At 40.6% G+C, this 17,046-nt stretch overlaps 1 protein-coding gene across 1 annotated transcript in view; it reads right to left on the bottom strand.

The window, feature by feature from the left end:
- The window catches only part of Ncbp3 (nuclear cap binding subunit 3), a 32,664-nt gene that overhangs the window by 1,789 nt on the left and 13,829 nt on the right, over positions 1–17,046 (bottom strand). The window contains exons 4-12 of the mRNA XM_028888693.2: positions 13,607–13,732; positions 12,962–13,090; positions 12,672–12,748; positions 11,448–11,556; positions 9,644–9,743; positions 8,518–8,621; positions 5,803–6,088; positions 3,520–3,674; positions 1,385–1,546 (exon numbers count right to left, since the gene is read on the bottom strand). Of these exons, the coding sequence (XP_028744526.1) occupies positions 1,385–1,546; positions 3,520–3,674; positions 5,803–6,088; positions 8,518–8,621; positions 9,644–9,743; positions 11,448–11,556; positions 12,672–12,748; positions 12,962–13,090; positions 13,607–13,732 (1,248 nt within the window). The remainder of the gene's footprint in view (positions 1–1,384; positions 1,547–3,519; positions 3,675–5,802; positions 6,089–8,517; positions 8,622–9,643; positions 9,744–11,447; positions 11,557–12,671; positions 12,749–12,961; positions 13,091–13,606; positions 13,733–17,046) is intronic.

Here is a 17,046-nt window from a genome sequence, read left to right as displayed (position 1 = left end):
CGAACACTCACATGGCACCTTACAACAGTCCATAACTCCAGTTCCAGGGGATCCAATGCCCCCTTCCAACCTCCAAGGGCAACAGACATATACACAGCACACAGACAAATATGAAGGCAAAACATATAAATCAAAAAAAGAAGAACGTTTTATTAAAAATCTAATAATAAGTAAATATGTGTTTAGAATGTGGTGGCATAGATACACTATGAAGCAATTAAGTTTTATTTATGAAGAGTAAGGCAACATGGAAGATTTATTATGGAAAAATGCTACATGAAAAGAACTAGATATAGGCTAGACAGATGACTCAGTGGTTTAAGAGCACTGGCTGTTCTTCCATAGGTCCTGAGTTCAATTCTTAGCAACCACATGGTGGCTCACAACCATCTGTAATGAGATCTAGTGCCCTCTTCTGGTGTGCAGACAGAACACTGTATACATAATCAATAAATAAATCTTTAAAAAAAAAGAGAAGAACTAGATATATATGTAGACAAAGAAACTAATGTGAAACTAAAAAGAAGCAAGAGTGTTGTGGAATATTACTTTAACTATGTAAAGGTATGTTATATTTATGTTGGGGAATATTACTTGAATTATGTAAAAGTGTTACAATTGTTCATGTTGCATTTGTTTAACCATGTAAAGATGTGTTGCTTTGCCTGCCTAGGGCACCTAATTGGTCTAATAAGAAGCTGAACAGCCAATAGCTAGGCAGTAGAGGGATAGGCAGGGCTGGTGGGTGGGCAGATAATTAAATAGGAGGAATTTAGGCTCGGGAGAGAACAAGAGAGAGGGAGGAGAAACAGTAAGAAAGAGAGAGAGAGAGAGAGAGAGAGAGAGAGAGACACCCAAGGCCAGCCAGACACAAAGTAGGACATACAGAATGAAAGAAAGGAGCCAGACGATGGTGGTGCATGCCTTTAATCCCAGCACTCGGGAGGCAGAGCCAGGTGGATCTTTGTGAATTCGAGGCCAGCCTGGTCTACAGAGCGAGTTCCAGGAAAGGCACAAAGCTACACAGAGAAACCCTGTCACAAAAAAAAAAAAAAGAATGAAAGAAAGATAAAAACATATATAAAGAGAAACAGGATAAAATAAATTGTAAGAGCTAGCAAGAAACATGCCTAAGCTAAGGTCAAGCATTCATAACTAATAATAAGTCTCTGTGTCATGATTTGGGAGCTGGTTAGTGGCCCAAAAGAAAGCCTGCTAAACAAAGGTGTGTACCCTTTTCTCCTTTTTGAACTCTCCTGTAGGCATGATGCTGATGCCTACAAAAGCAATTATGCTAACTGGAGAGGAGTAAGCACTGACTCTACTTATGCTACAACCACTGTTCGCCACTCCTTCCCACCCAGCAGTGTGAAGTGTTGCTCACCTGATTTCCTCTCCCGAGTATCAGAGTAGAGGCCTTTAACATCTTGTCTGGGAACACCTAGCCTACTATGTACATCTGAAGAGGGCTCTCTCCGAATCACTTGATTACTACTAAAAGCCTTTTCTGGAGAATATGGTCTTTTTCCTAACCGCTGACGAATATCTGAAAAAAAAAAAGAGAAAAAGTATACCTGTTACTAAGCATGTGTATTTTACTGTAAGTACTAAACACCTAAGATTTTTGTCTTAGCTATAGTTTCTATTACTGTTATAGAACACCATGACCAAAAGCAACCTGGGGAAGAAAGGGTTTATGTCACTTACACTTCATTTAATAACTTATCGTCAAAAGCAGTGAGGGCAGGAACTCAAGCAAGGCAGGAACCTGGAGGCAGGAACTGATAAGGGACCACTGAGGAGTGCTATTTACTGGCTTGCTCATCCTGTTTTATTATCCCACCCAGTAACCAGCCTAAGGTGATACTGCCCACAGTGAGCTGGGCCCTCCTATATCAATTATTAATCAAGAAAATGCACCACAGGCTGGCCCACAAGCTAATCTGGCAGGGGCATTTTCTCAGTTGAGGTTCCCTTTCCAAAATAACTCTAATTTATTTCAGGCTGACAAAAAAACTAGTCAGCACAGCTCTCTAAGGACCTGACCCCAGATCTCCCACAGTGAGGGCACAGGACTTGGTATGAGAAGGCTTCTAAAGCCTGTTCTGTTCATAATTGGTCTTGCTTCTCTTAGGAAAACTTAAAACTTGGAGGCAGAGGCTACCAGCTGTTTGCTTGAAGTGAAAGTTTTCTTTTGTTCATTTTTCTTTTTTGGCAGAACCAAGCAAAACTAAATAACATACCAAATTTTTCAGTAACAAGACTGCAAGCTCCCCACAATCCTTGGACATACAGGCTGTTCTCAATAAACTTACTACATTTAACCAGTAAGTACAATGAGGCTGGCAACAGGCCAAGTATAAAGGAATCATGTCCTAGACTAAGCGTGTTGCTCCTCCAAACCTGTCATAGGGCTGCCGGGCCTGAGGTCTCCACTAACAAACAACAGCTACACATTCACTGGCCTTGACATCTTATGTAACCTCCCTCCCCCCAGAGCTCAGGCCGAGCCTTCTCCTTGGCTTCTTTCTCTTCCACCCTTCCTCCTCCCAAGGTCCCCTTCATAGCCCCAATCTTCACTGTCCCTGACCAAGTTCAGCCCTTGTTATCTTGTTTTTTGTGCCCACTACATTCTATTCCTCCAAAATCATCTTTCTAAAATAAGAATCAGATTATTCCCCACCTCAAAAGATAGTTTACCAACTGCATTCTATTCCCTCCCAAGACCAAGATCTAAGCTGTTTTCTCCAAAAGCCTTCACCAGTTCTCTCAGCAGATCTATGGCATGTGCTGCAGCACCCCCCACCCCAGTCTTGCACATGCTAGGCTATTAGCCACAAGCACACCCACATACCGTTCTATTAGGGTTTACTCACATATACAGTCTAGTTCACACTCAATCATGCATCTAACCATACAACTTAACTTTATTGGTTTGGGGTATAAAGTATACCAGGGAAATTACATTATTTATTATTTAATATCATCTATTATTTCAGACAAAAATACTAAAAGCTAGTTTTGTCAAAAATTTGGTTTTATTTTCTCATGAATCTAATGCCTAGCTAAAGATTTAGATACAACAAGAACAATTTAATCAGTTTAGAAGAGCCTACCCTGACCCCACCTGTTCTCAGGTGCTCAGAGTGTGTTATACCTTTGAGGGGAAAGGTATCCTGGCAATCAGAAGCCTATGAATACCACAAAGTCACACAGCACAACAAGCCTCACACAAGAGATTTACTGGTAAAGACACAGGACGATGGCTGCCTCTGCTTTGAAGGGAAGCAGCAAAGAACTGAGCAGGAGGCGGGTTTATACAGGGTTTCTTGTGGGGATGGAACTTTCCAGGGTGGCCTGATCTTGGCCTTTTTAATCTCTCTATGATAGAGCTTGGCCACCTGATCTCAAGAGGCAGGAAACAGCCAATACAGCTGTTGTAGTCTAGTGGCCAGGCCTGGCCACTGGAGGGCCTTACTAGAAGGCAGTCAGGAGCACAGGGAAGAAGAACAACAGTACCTGGTTTAGTACTGCCAATCGCTGGCCGTGGACACGAGTGCTGACGCTTTTCATCTAAGAGGTGTCGAACATCTGAAAATTTCTCAGGCGGCAATTTGCTACCAATTCGGTTTTTTATATTGCTTGTGGATATACTGTCTGCCCTCATAGAGTTCCTATAAGGAAGAAAAAAAACAAACAAACCTGGAGAACACAAGTAACCAACTTCAACTGTGAGACAGGACACAAGCAAAGTCTCCTACTTCAGAGAAACTCAATTTCAGAGGACCACTACTTATTTACAAATGCCACTGATGACAGCTAGCTCAGAACCAGGATTAACATGCTATGAAGAGATGGTGATGGCAGCTGGCTGTTGACTTTCACAGGTTGGTTTCCACATGATGCCTGTACACTATCACAGAACATATAACTGATGGTCACCTTCTCCAAGGGCAAACAAACATTAAATAGATGCTTGCAAAGAGGCTAGAACTCTGCTCACCCAGTGCAATCTGGATGTAGTCCAGCCACAGTAAATCTATAATCCCCTCCTTTAAAGATGATACTTCTCTGTCTACAGACCGTCCTACTATGATAGAGAGCATTACTCTGCTACAATTCTCTATTAGTTCTGTGGAAACTAAACACAAAGATGTGAACAAGACCACACAAATCAACAGTAATAACCCCTTTCCTTCCTATCTGAGAGTGCCTCAGAAAGCCAAGGCCTGGTGGTACAGGCTGCAGGCTCAGCTACTTGGGAGACTAAGAACGATCACAGATTCATTTCCTGCCTATGTTACAGAGTACATTTAAATCTAGCCTACTTTGTTTAGTGAGACCCTGTCTCAAAATTTCACTAATTTTAAATAAAATCTATATTTATTGAATCTGCTCATTAAAATAACTGTCCTCTGTTCCAGAGGTCCACAAAAATTAGGAAGAACAATAGTTTCTAAACCTGGTAAGAGTATGAGTCACAGGCAGTAATGTGGGTAAAGCCCTAGGAAGGAAATTATGCAATACATACAGATTTTTAAAAACCCATATTTTTCTTTCTTTCTCTCTCTCTTTCTTTCTTTCATTATTTTGTTTTTGTTTGTTTGTTTGTTTTTCGAGACATGGTTTCTCTGTGTAGTTTTGCTCCTTTCCTAGAACTCACTCTGTAGACCAGGCTGGCCTCGAACTCACAGAGATCTGCCTGGCTCTGCCTCCCGAGTGCTAGGATTAAAGGCATGCACTACCACCACCCAGCAACAAATATATTTTAAATACTGTATGATTTTTAAACATGTGTACTATTTTCTATAGCAAGACAGACTTTGAAGAATCTAGTTAGCTAGGGCAATATTAACAGAAACATAAGTAACTATCAAAGGGGATTAGGTGTGGTGGTGTACACCTGTAATCTCAGTACTCAGGAGGCTGGGGAAGAGAATGCAAACACAAAGCCAGCCTGGGCTATGTATGCACTGAAACTCAATCTCAAAAAACCAAAACTAAATAGCAAGATAACTCTGAGGTAAGGGTACTTGCTTCTAAGTCTGACCATTTCTGCTCAATGTTCAGGACCCGCATGGTAGAAGAAGAGAACCAGCTCCACAAGTTGACCTATGACTGCCACGCATGCACTGTGGGATAGTCACGCATGAGAAAATTTAAAGAAATCTTTTCTAAGTAATTAAATAAGTGATGATAGTGTTAAACAATGCACTACATATGATGGAAAAGTAACAGATGTCTGGGAATACAAGTGGTTTTCACTTTCTATATTATCTACACAACAACTATTGTTTATATAGAGGAAAAACTTGGGTGCTTCCATCAAACACCTACAAAGGAATGAAAATTAGGGTAAAAATTATTGCAACATGAAGAGGGATTGCATCTGTAATTACCACTTAAAAATCAAATTATAGGGGCTGGAGAGATGGCTCAGCAGTTAAGAGCACTGGCTGCTCTTCCAAAATAGGAATAGATCTCAGTAGGAGAGTGCTTTGCCTAGTATGTACACAAGAGATTCTCTGGTCAATCATCAATATTTCCAAAATACATAAATGAATAAATTTAATTTAAAGTTAACATTGAATAAAAAGGAAAAGTATTAGTTGGACTGTGGTGGCATAGGCCTTTAATTCCAGAACTTGGGGGGGGGGGGGGCAGAGGCAGGAGGATCTTGAGTTAGAGGCCAGCCTTGTCTACTGGGAGAGTTCCAGGACAGCCAGGGCTACACAGAGAAACCCTGTCTCAAAAAATAAAAAAATAACAAAGAAGGAGGAGGAGAAGGAGAAAAGTATTTACCTAATACTTTTCAACTGAGATTCCACTTCATCTGCATACATGGTCATTTTCATGCTTTTCTTTGGGGAAGGAGTGGAAATCATCTTCAGTTCTAGATCATAGTCCATCTCATCTGAGTCTGAGCTGCTCGCACTGGACCGCCTAGACACACTCCGCTCATGGGACTGCTTGAGAGCTGGGAGCTCCTCATGGTACTCCACCACAACCCTGTCATCTGCATCCATGTCTTGGTCCTCCTCTTCCTCTTCCTCTTCTTCAATGGGTTCCTCAGGAACATTCACTAATCCTGAAGAAATTTAACCCAAAGGTTAGAGAGAACTAAACTTAAGGCTAAACTAACAAGCATGATTTCTACTCTACACTGGAAGAAGGAAACAATGCCACCTCTGAGACTGTACTGGAGCATTTACTATCTGTAAAAGTGTCAAACTGGACGCCATTCTTATTCTTACTTACTTATCCAAGAGACTGGATAAAATATGAATGTAGTAGCATAAACTCATGTACAATATGAGCAATCTTCCTTATTTGTTCTATATTTATAAATCTATCAGATTTATTTGTGGCTCCTAAATCAACACTCAAGGTACTATCAAGAACTTCTGTAGACATGTGCAGACTGACAGAACTAAGTAGCCAGATGTGCTTCTTCCTGTCCAAGGCAACAGCACCAGCACCTTTTTATTCATGATTCATACTGTAAGCAAGGTCCTTTTCAATTTATTAACTGCTGTGTTTTCACTTTTTGTGCTTTCTCTTGATAATTTCACTGCTTAAAAATGGTCCCTTAAGCTGGGTGTGGTGGTCTATGCCTTTGATCTCAGCATTGAGAGGCAAAGGCAGGTGGTTCTCTGAGAGCTCAAGGCCAGTCTGGTCTACAACACAATGTGTTCCAGACACAAAGGCTACAGAGAGAGACTTTGTCTCACAAAAAAGAAAAAGAAAAGAAGAAGGGAAAAAAGGCCCCAAGCTGGGCAGTGGTGGCGCAAGCACTCGGGAGGCAGAGGCAGGCAGATCTCTGTGAGTTCAAAGCCAGCCTGGTCTACAAAGCGAGTTCTAGGACAGGCTCTAAAGCTACACAGAGAAACCCTATCTCGAAACACTCCCCCCCAAAAAATGGTTCCATTAAATACAGTGAGTGATGAAATGTTATTTGCTGTAAAAGGATGGTGGTGCACCTCAAGAAGAAAATACCTATACTAAATAAGCCTTGTTCAGGCACGAGTTACAGTGCTGTCAGCTGTTAAATCAATGCCAATTAATTAATAGTGCATATTAAATCAGCTGTATTTAAATAAAAAAAATGGGCACAGCAAGGTTACATACTGATCAGTTGATGAAAATAGTGACCAGATGTTTTATATGGTTCAATATTCACTAATTCAATGTTCCGTGTAACTTCATGCCACATGAGAACCCTCAATAATAAAAATCAACATTAACTCTAAAGCTTATGGGCTATGTATGAGGCTATAAAGATGGCTCAGGGGTTAAGAGTGTATACTCCTCTTGCAGAGAACTAGAGTTTGGTTCCCAGAGTCAATGGCTTGTAACTCCAGCTCCAAGGGAATCTGACACCCTCTCCTGGCCTCCACAGGTACTATACAAACCAACACACCCCATCCACATATAATTAAAAATAAAAACTTTTTCAAAAATAAGTATGAATAATGTTTGTGGTAAGTGGGAAAAACAAATATAAAGTATACTTACAATAATTATAATTTTATGAAAATAGACCAATGTGATAAAGGTAAAATAAAATGTTACTGTATTAGAATACTTGAATTAGGGGCAATTTACTTCCTAATTTCTTTAATATGAGCATAAAGAATAGTTTACAACAATATTTTTGTTTGTTTTTCAAGATAGGGTTTCTTTGTATAGCCCTGGCTGTCTTAGAACTAGCTCTATAGATCAGGCTGGACTGGAACTCACAGAGATCCACTGGCCTCTGCCTCCCAAGTACTAGGATTAAAATCATGTGGCACACACCCAGCTGACAATATTTTAGAGTAACTGAAACTGGAAAAGTATAACAGAATACTAATACACAGATTTCAAAGGTACAATTCTGTACACATCCATTAACTAAAAGTGTATACACTCTATTTCTTCCTGTCTCATCCCAATGACACCTGTGCACGTCGTCTGTATGCTGACTTACCTAGTTCTATAAAACATGCAGAAGACTGTACACATAAGTTCAAAATAAAAGTGAATCTTTTAGAAAGCGTAATGAAATGGATCCTTTATAATAAACACACAAGAAAGAAAGAAAAAACCTCAAGTCATAATGTCTCATGTTTTAGTAGCATTCATATTTAAAAACCAATGTGTAAAAACACTCAACACAGCAGTCTACTCACATTATCGGAAAAAGAAACAAAATCAGTCCATTCGATAAGGTTTTTTTCATGCAGTTGTTGATATTAATAGTAGAAAATTTAAGTTCCTAAGAAATTTTTATTTTCATTTTCTCTTTGTAACATATGGTCCTTTTTGTTAAAAGTTTTATAAAATCATGTGACCTCTTTTATGGGCAATTTAAAATTAACCATGACTTGACTTACTTTCCTCTATGTTGGCAGAGGGTGAGGGCAAAGAAGAGAGGATAAGAAAGTTTGGAACCTTAAAAGACTGTGTTAAGAATAAAAATACGATTTTGAGAGCCAAACATGTGTGTGTCTACCCAAGAGCTGAGCAGGCAACTACCGGAATGTCGGTGTTTATACGACGTCAAGCCAACGTCATCCCCAATCAGGGCTCTCTTCTTGATCACATCCCGCTGAATGCGACGGGAATGATATCTTCGCTTCCTGCAATATTGCCAAAATAAGCACACCATCAGAAACCAATAAGAAGGATGCTGAAATCCACTTCATTCCAGCTCCACAATGGCACAGCGTTAGGTGCCGAAGCAGTGTTCTCCTATCATTTGCCACAGCTAAGAATCATGAGTTCTTCCTCACTTTCCTTCAGTCCACAGGAGGTTTTGACATTCTGCCACAGAATACCAACTGAAGGATGAAAAACAGCTGAAGTGGTGTTCAAATGTCTGTGTTTTTAAGCCATGCCTGGTGGCACATGCCTGCAATCGCAGCACTTGGGAAGGTAGAGGCAAGAGGATCAGGAGAAGTCCAAGGTCCTGCCTGGCTACATAAGAGTTTGAGACTTGCCTGGACTACATGAGACACTCTTTCAAAAAACTAAAACCAGAACAAAATATTTTGCAACAGTGACCAGTGAAGATAGAGACTTAAAACTGACAAAGTTCTGAGAATAAAAGACTCTTGAATGCCTAACCACAAATGAGACATCTGTATCATCCTTCCAAGTCTCAAGAAACACTGTAGAAGAAGGCCCGAAAGAATGTAAGAGCTGGAGAAAAGTGAAATGGGGTGGAACACTGACTTCTTGGTTATAGCATGATTGCCACACTCTTAAACTCACAGCTGTGATGGCCTGCACAAAACCTACACAAGATTGAGTTCATCAACCCCTGTTATGGAATGGGGAGAGACTCACAGGACCCATGATTTATACACAGTTTGTAGTTGAGTGGGGAGGGAGAGATTTTCTTCAGTGACTACTAGTAGGTACCCATGCTCCTGTGAAAAGGAAACTCATGGGTCACTCACACACCAAAGAGAGACATCAAAGTAGAAGGGAGCTAGTTGGAAGAGGAGTGGGTAGGGATAGGGGAGGCCAAGATCAAACTATCAAAATGCATTATATACCTGTATGTGAATACGATAATGAAGCCTATTATGTGGAATTAATATATGCTAATAAAAACATCAAGATAAACAACCATCATATTTTAAAGTTTTAGACTCACCATGAATTGCTAAGAATTCCTTTCATGCCTCCATAATTTGGATTTCCATATTTCATATAATATTGACTTCTTCTGGCTGCTCCAAGTTCCTTTTTGTCATCTGAAAGTTAATAGAATAGTTATTTAGGGTTTCCTGTGTGTGTGTGTGTGTGAAGATAATATTGACTGCTTGATTTTGAATTTGTTTTTTGAAGCTGGGTCTCATGTAGCCCAGGTTGGCCTTAAATTTACAATATAGCAATAAAAAGAGCATATAATTCATCTATCTATTCTACTTTTGGATATATGTCCAAAAGGAGCCAAAATTAGCATACTGTAGGGATATCTGTATATCCAGTTATCAAAATATTATATGCAATAGCCTATTCCATCGCCCCCAAAAGACCCTGCAATAACCTCATGGCGCTGTCCCAAATTGGGACATATAGTGGCATCTTCTACTGAGACAAGATACCAGCAGGCACATTTCTTCTGCTGGAATATAGGGCTCAGAAATTATGTGGAGACAGGCTATCAAAGCACCTTCATCTGGCACTATGGTAGACACGGGTGGCAACCCTGACACAACCATCACCAATGGGTTCCCACCATGTACCCCTATTCCCTAGGGAGCTGTGGCAGTACATTAGCACTGCAGGATTCATCTATCTGTTATTTGGGCACAGACTACCGGCTTGCTTGTTAGCAATAGTGAAGGTGAGCATCCTCTATGAAAAGATGTATGAGAACTTTGTGAAACAGGTAAACATGGTAGACAATGGGCTCTCCCAGTGGAAGAAAGAGGAGCCTCAGTATTCATTGGCTACTTTACTGAGTGCCTGCCTAGGTTGCTCAGCTTCATCTCACCTGAAACTAGCCTAAAGACATCAAGGTAAAGGTGACACACACACAGCTTTGGTTCAGGAGGAGTTCTGTAAGATCTGACTTCTACCAGCACAGCTGACCTAGGCCTTGATGGAAGACTCCCTGGTCCAGCGATTCCAGGCGGATTCAAATGGGGTGATAGTGGAACTGAAAGAACACCTTTGCTCCTGGTCATCACTGTTATCTATGCTGACCAGGATGGACACAGTGGTAAACTCAGTGTGTGCCCAAGGAATTGCATTCATTTCAAAGCCAGCTCTTTTGTCACAGACATGGTGATATCTTCGTACCCCTAACTAAATCTTCATCCACAGCAGCACTTCAGTGGTGGGTTCCGCATGTTAGAGGGTACCCTGAGCATTGTCAATACCATTCTGGTCCCGGGCCCAGCACCTATGGCTCCTACAAATCCTCTACTTTTATTAATAAAACTCTGTTCTCTTAAAAACAAAGTCTCAATATAATGGCTCACACATTTAATCACAGCACTGAGTAGGCAGAGACAGGTTGATACCCTAGTTCCAGGCCAGCATGGTTTTACAGAGTGAGTTCCCAGACAGCCAGGGCTATACTGAGAAACCCCGTTTAGGCTCACCAAGTATCCTTTTTTTTTTCTTTTTTCTATGTGGAATTACAGAGTTAAGTAAAAGGGGAACTATTAGGGAGGTAAAAAGAAGAAGGGAAGGAATGTATGAACAGGAAGTAAAGAGAATGAATGGGGTCCAAGTACATTACAAGCATGTATGGGAATATAACAATGAAATTAATCACTACATAATAAATACACACTAACAAATACGTATGTACAGAAATTCCTTCTCAATCAGTAAGCCAGTTTCATAAAGTGTTTGTTTAAAGGGAGTTTTGGGATTATCTGGTCAATAGGAAAAGTTTCATTCAGTAATTGATCATTCCGACCAAAAATCAGTATCAAATTTACCTTTTGTAGCAAATCTCATGAATAGCCTATTTCCTTTAGCAAGTTTGTTAGCTGGACGAAGATCATTTCTTAACAGAGACTCTTCTTCTACCTGAGACAATGTGTCCAACTTAAGAAAAAGAAAACATTTTCAATGTAAAAATCAAAGCATATTTCACATTTTTTCTGTGGTTACCATTAAGAAAGCATCCTAGGCCAGGTGGTGGTGGTGCATGCCTTTAGTCCCAGCACTCAGGAGGCAGAGCCAGGAGGATCTCTGTGAGTTTGAGGCCAGAGCGAGAGCCAGGACAGGCACCAAAACTACACAGAGAAACCCTGTCTTGAATGCCCCCCCCCCAAAAAAAAAGCATTCTATTTGTTATACCCATCAGAATTATAGTACTCATTCCTCTGGAGACCTCTGAAGCCAGATCTTCGACTACCTTGCCTAAAAGAGTAACCTCCATCATTTTCTTTCAGTATAAACATTTTTTTAAATTATGTTTTTACATCTGTGTAGGTTATGTGCACATGAGTGCAGTTGTCTTCAGAGGGCAGAACAGTTTTGGATGCCCTCTAGGGGGCAGTTGTGAGCCATCCCACATGGGTGCTGGAAATCGAACTCAGGTCTTCTGCAGCATAGTATCCACCATCTCTGAAGTCCTAATTCTCTCTCTCTTTACTGTCTTCATCCTGCTCACATGTCTCCTAACAGCATGTAACTGTGTATCTGTCTTCCCTTTTAGCATGTAGCCTCCAGTGGGGTGATAGTATGTTCCCAGAATTTGGTACACAGTAAACACTTACCATTTCAATATTTAAACTCAAAATGAATATGCTTAGCTAGGGACACAGATCAGAGGCATAGCACTTGCCTAGCATGTCCAAGGCCTAGGTTTGCCCTAGCACCACACACACAAAATGTTTCAAATGAATGCACTCCAAGATTTCTAACAAACCCTAGTTGTCTTTCCATATTTTATTGGTTAGGTAACATTTCAAAGTATTTCTTAATAAGCCCATTTTCTCTTCTGCACAAGTATAAACACTATTCTAAGATTCCAAGATGAACTGTTACATCCACATAAAATAAAAGGCTAAAAGTCTGGTGCACCTTCAGAAGGTTCCATGGTAAAAACTAGACAAAGAACACAGCTTACTAAGTCTTTAAGCCTTACATTAAAAAGACAGTAAGCATTTTTTTTATAATAAAATCTTGCAGATTATTTTTGCCCTAATACTAACCTCTACATCACTTGAATTCTCATCTTCAACTTCTCCTTCTTCAGTCTCGTCGTCATCTGAACTGTCTTCCTGCTTGTCTAAAATGGAGTGTGAGGGACAAGAGGAACCTTAATGTAACCCCATCTCATAAAATTTAAAAAGCCCAGTGTTTTCTATTCCTATTGACTGATAACCCAAACATCATAATTTACCTCAGAAACATCTGGTAATGCAGTGTTCACAGCACTCTACTCAAAGGCCCAGAACTGGTCAGTGTTCAGAATGGGAAGGGCCCCTTTGTGTATAGTTACCTTTCTTGTTCTTCTCAGACAACTTATCTTCACTGGTATCTCTGCTTCTTATCTTATCCTGAGCTGGCAGAGAGCTCATATTGATGAGAGCTCGTGTGGCTGTCATCTCATCCAGCCAAACCACATTACCTAAAATAAAACATCACACATTCAAATCTAAGGTTTCTGAGAGTGGATTTGGCATCAGGTTCATTGTTACAGTCTCACTGGCCACAGACAGCTGTCAGTCAAAGTAAAAGCCAGCTCATGAAAAAGTATGAAAGTGGTGGGAAAATGCCTGATGAGCATCGTTTAAAGCTACACTCCCAGGCCCATTTCCACAAAATAACTGTTCTATGCATATGAACTGCTTGAAGTCAAATGTGGCAACACACACTTACAATCCCAGCACTTGGCAGGCAGAGGCTAGAGGATTTACAGTGCTAAGCCAGGCTAGGCTAGAGTAAGACCTACCCCCAAGAAAACCCTCCTGAAACACAATGACTGCTATGTAAGTATTATCAGGCTAGCTTTTTTTTCTCCTAGACTAAGAACAGAAGTTAAAAATAAACAGTTTGACCATAATTATTCACTATCGAAAATAGCAAGAACTCTTTAAAAATTATAAATAAAAGCATACTAAGCAGAAAACGTGGGTATACTTACAGGAGGTATCATCCAACCACTCAATGTGAGCTGGAGGATATTCTTTAAAATAGGAAAAGATATCCTGGGTACTCATCTCATCTACTCCACAAATGTAGATGGTCTCCAGTCTCACTTTGGGGATTGCTACAAAAAAAAAAGAAAGAAAAAGAAAAAAAGACAGATTTTTCCTACCTGCTATGTACAGCTTGCTAGTACTTCTTTACAATGGTTTAGGTAATGGGTCTAGAAGAGGAAGAAGCTAAAGCAATAATTATTTCAAAAGAACACCAAACAAGATAGTAAGGTCAACTGCACTAATGTTTACCATTAAACTACATCAAGCAAATGATGTGATTCAGAATAGCCACCCAGGGCTCAGACTGAGGAAATAGAGCAATGGTAAAATATATGGCAGTTCTCTCTACTGGTCATGGAACCTGACAAGCTGATTCTGAAATTATACATATATACTGAAGAGAAATGTCCAATGGTGGACATAACACTTCAAGAGCCTCCACCTTCAGATACAGCAAAGCATGAAAACTAAAGAAACTATAACGAGATGCTAGAGTTCAGAAACCTTACGAATCACTGGGCATGATGGTGCCTACAATCCCAGTATTTGGGATACTAAGGCAGAAGGACTGCCACAAGTTCCATGACAGATGAGCTATAGTTTGTTACAGGCCATCCTGGGCTCAAGTATTAGAGTCTGTCTCAAACCTTACTGTATACACACACACACACACACACACACACACACACACACACACACACACACACAAGATATCCTACAAATCAGTAAAACAACAACTCAGATGGGTGGTGGTGGCACATGCCTTTAATCCCAGCACTTGGGAGGCAGAGGCAGAGGCAGAGGCAGAGGCAGAGGCAGAGGCAGAGGCAGAGGCAGAGGCAGAGGCAGAGGCAGAGGCAGAGGCAGAAGTAGGTGGATCTTTGTGAGTTAAGGCCAGCCTGGTCTAAATAAAGAGCTAGTTCCAAGATAGCTAAGGCTACACAGAGAAATTCTATCTCAAAAGAAACAACAACAAAACCCCGAACACTTCAAAATAAAAATGGGCAAAAGATGTAAACAATTTACACAGATGGAAATATAAATGGCAGATAAAAATATTAAGAGAGGGTTGACCTCCTACTAATCTGGAAAATTCATATTAAGAGGATACTAAACTGGGTGTAGCAGTGCATACCTTTAATCCCAGCATTCAGGAGGCAGGCAGGCAGATCACTGTGAGTTCCAGACCAGCCAGGGCCACATAATGATTCTAAAACCAATCAAAAAAGATACTAGCTTCCAGTGAGCAGAGTTTTGTCTTTTGCATCAAACACTGGCCACATGGGAGGAGTTGCTCCTCCTGCTAGTGGAAGCATGGACAAGGATAGTCCAAAGGATAAGGAAATATAGTCTAGCACATATCCTAAAAACCTAATTCTCAGCATCAACCCTAACACACACGAGATCATATCACACACAGCAATGTTCAGGGCAGCACTACTTCTAACAATCCAGCAGCCCTGAGGGTAATAAATGTGGTATTGTATTCCCCCAAATATTGTGCATGCTAATAAACTTATCTGGGGTCAGAGACAGAGCAGCCACAATATTAAACATAAAGGATAGGCAGTGGTAGCACATGCCTTTAATCCTAGAATTCCAGAGGCAGAAATCCATGTGTTCAAGGATACAGACAGGCATGGTGACTCATCACGCCTTTAATCCCAGAAAGCAAGCCTTTAATTCCAGGGAGTGGTGGTAGAAAGCAGAAAGGTATATAAGGTGTGAGGACCAGAAACTAGAAGCATTTTGGCTGGTTAGGCATTTGGCCGGTTAAGCTTTTAGCTAGTTAAGCTTCAGGCTTTCGAGCAGCAGTTCAGCTGAGAGCCATTGGGATGAGGACACAGAAGCCTCCCTCCAGTCTGAGGAAACAAGACCAGCTGAGGATCTGGCGAGATGAGGTAGCTGTGGCTTGTTCTGGTTCTCTGATCTTCCAGTTCACCCCAATACCTGGTCTGGGTTTGATCTTATTAATAAGAACTTTTTAAGATTCATGCTACAATATTAAGTAAATCATGGTTTACCCAAACAAAACTACAGAACATAACATAGTAAGAAAGCAACAGAGAGAGAGAGAGAGAGAGAGAGAGAGAGAGATTATATACCAGATTATTTTTTAAAAAGTTATCAAGAATTCCTGGGGCCAGAGAGATGGCTCAACAGTTAAAGCTCTGGCTGCAACACAAATGTGAGGAGCTGAGTTCCACCCCAGCCCCACGTAAGAAGGCAGGTAGGATGCCATGTATATGTAACCCCAGCCTCTACAGATGGGAAGCAGAGACAGAGCCCATGGTCAGCTGGCCTAGAGTACACAGCACAGCAGAGTGAGACCCTCCCTCAACAAGGTGGAAGGTAAGAAACGACTCCTAAAAGTTGTTTTCTCACCTCTATCAGCATGCATACACCCTCAAATAAATACATCATTACAACATCGAACACCTTAATAGCTATAGAAAAAAGCCTGGTCCCATTCACAATGCATTGAAAACAGTTATTACATCTGGTGAGAAAAAAAGTTGACAGCCATGGTCAAAAAGAACCTGAGTGTTTCCATGAAATACTTACAAAATATGTAAATATGTCATTAAGAATTTGTAAATCCCTGTATATCTACTGCCTGGTTTTGTTTAATCCCTCAAAAGATCTCAAGCAGAGACTAGTAGAAAAGGGCCTGTGGACCAGGTGTAGTGAGTGAGGAGGAAGTGGGGGCAGGAAGGATGCAGCTGAACAAAGCTTGACATGTATATGTATGGAAATGACAGAATCCTCTCAATCTGTATAAGTAGCATTGATTTTTTTAAATCTCATGCAAATGAAACATCTCATACAAAACTAGGGCTTCATAACCTCCCTTTCTCTTCTGAAGATAGTCTGACAAGAACTCAGTTCCCATTACTCCAAGCATGTTTTCCTTTTAACTGATACATGCTGACTCATGCCTGTAATCCTAGCACTCAAAGGCTGAAGCAGGAAGATCACCAAGAATGCAAAGCTAACCTGGGTTACATAGTGAGTTTCAGAAAGCCTGGCCTACAGGGTAAGGCTCTGTCTCAAAAACAAAAAGTAAAGCAAACACCTATTATTTCTTTCTGGTATAAACATTCAAATGCCATTCCTTTAGACATCTGAAATATGTATTACATAATTGTTCTCAATAATTAGCCTCCCATTCAATTCCACAACAATCTTCTTATTCCAAACTACAACTACAACCCATTGATCAACCTTTCCCGACCCCTCTATTCTTCCTATTCTCCCGGTCTGGTAACCAGCATTTGACCACGTACTCCTCTTGAACTCATGTATTTTAGATTTCATACATGGAATCATGTGCTACTGTTCATCTGTGTCAAGCTTAATTTTACTTATCATAATGATCTCT

The sequence above is a fragment of the Peromyscus leucopus genome, chromosome 8b (genome assembly GCF_004664715.2).
Source record: "Peromyscus leucopus breed LL Stock chromosome 8b, UCI_PerLeu_2.1, whole genome shotgun sequence".
Classification (NCBI taxonomy): Eukaryota; Metazoa; Chordata; class Mammalia; order Rodentia; family Cricetidae; genus Peromyscus; species Peromyscus leucopus.
Note: the sequence above shows the minus strand (reverse complement) of the source record. Positions and strands in the feature narration are given on the sequence as shown.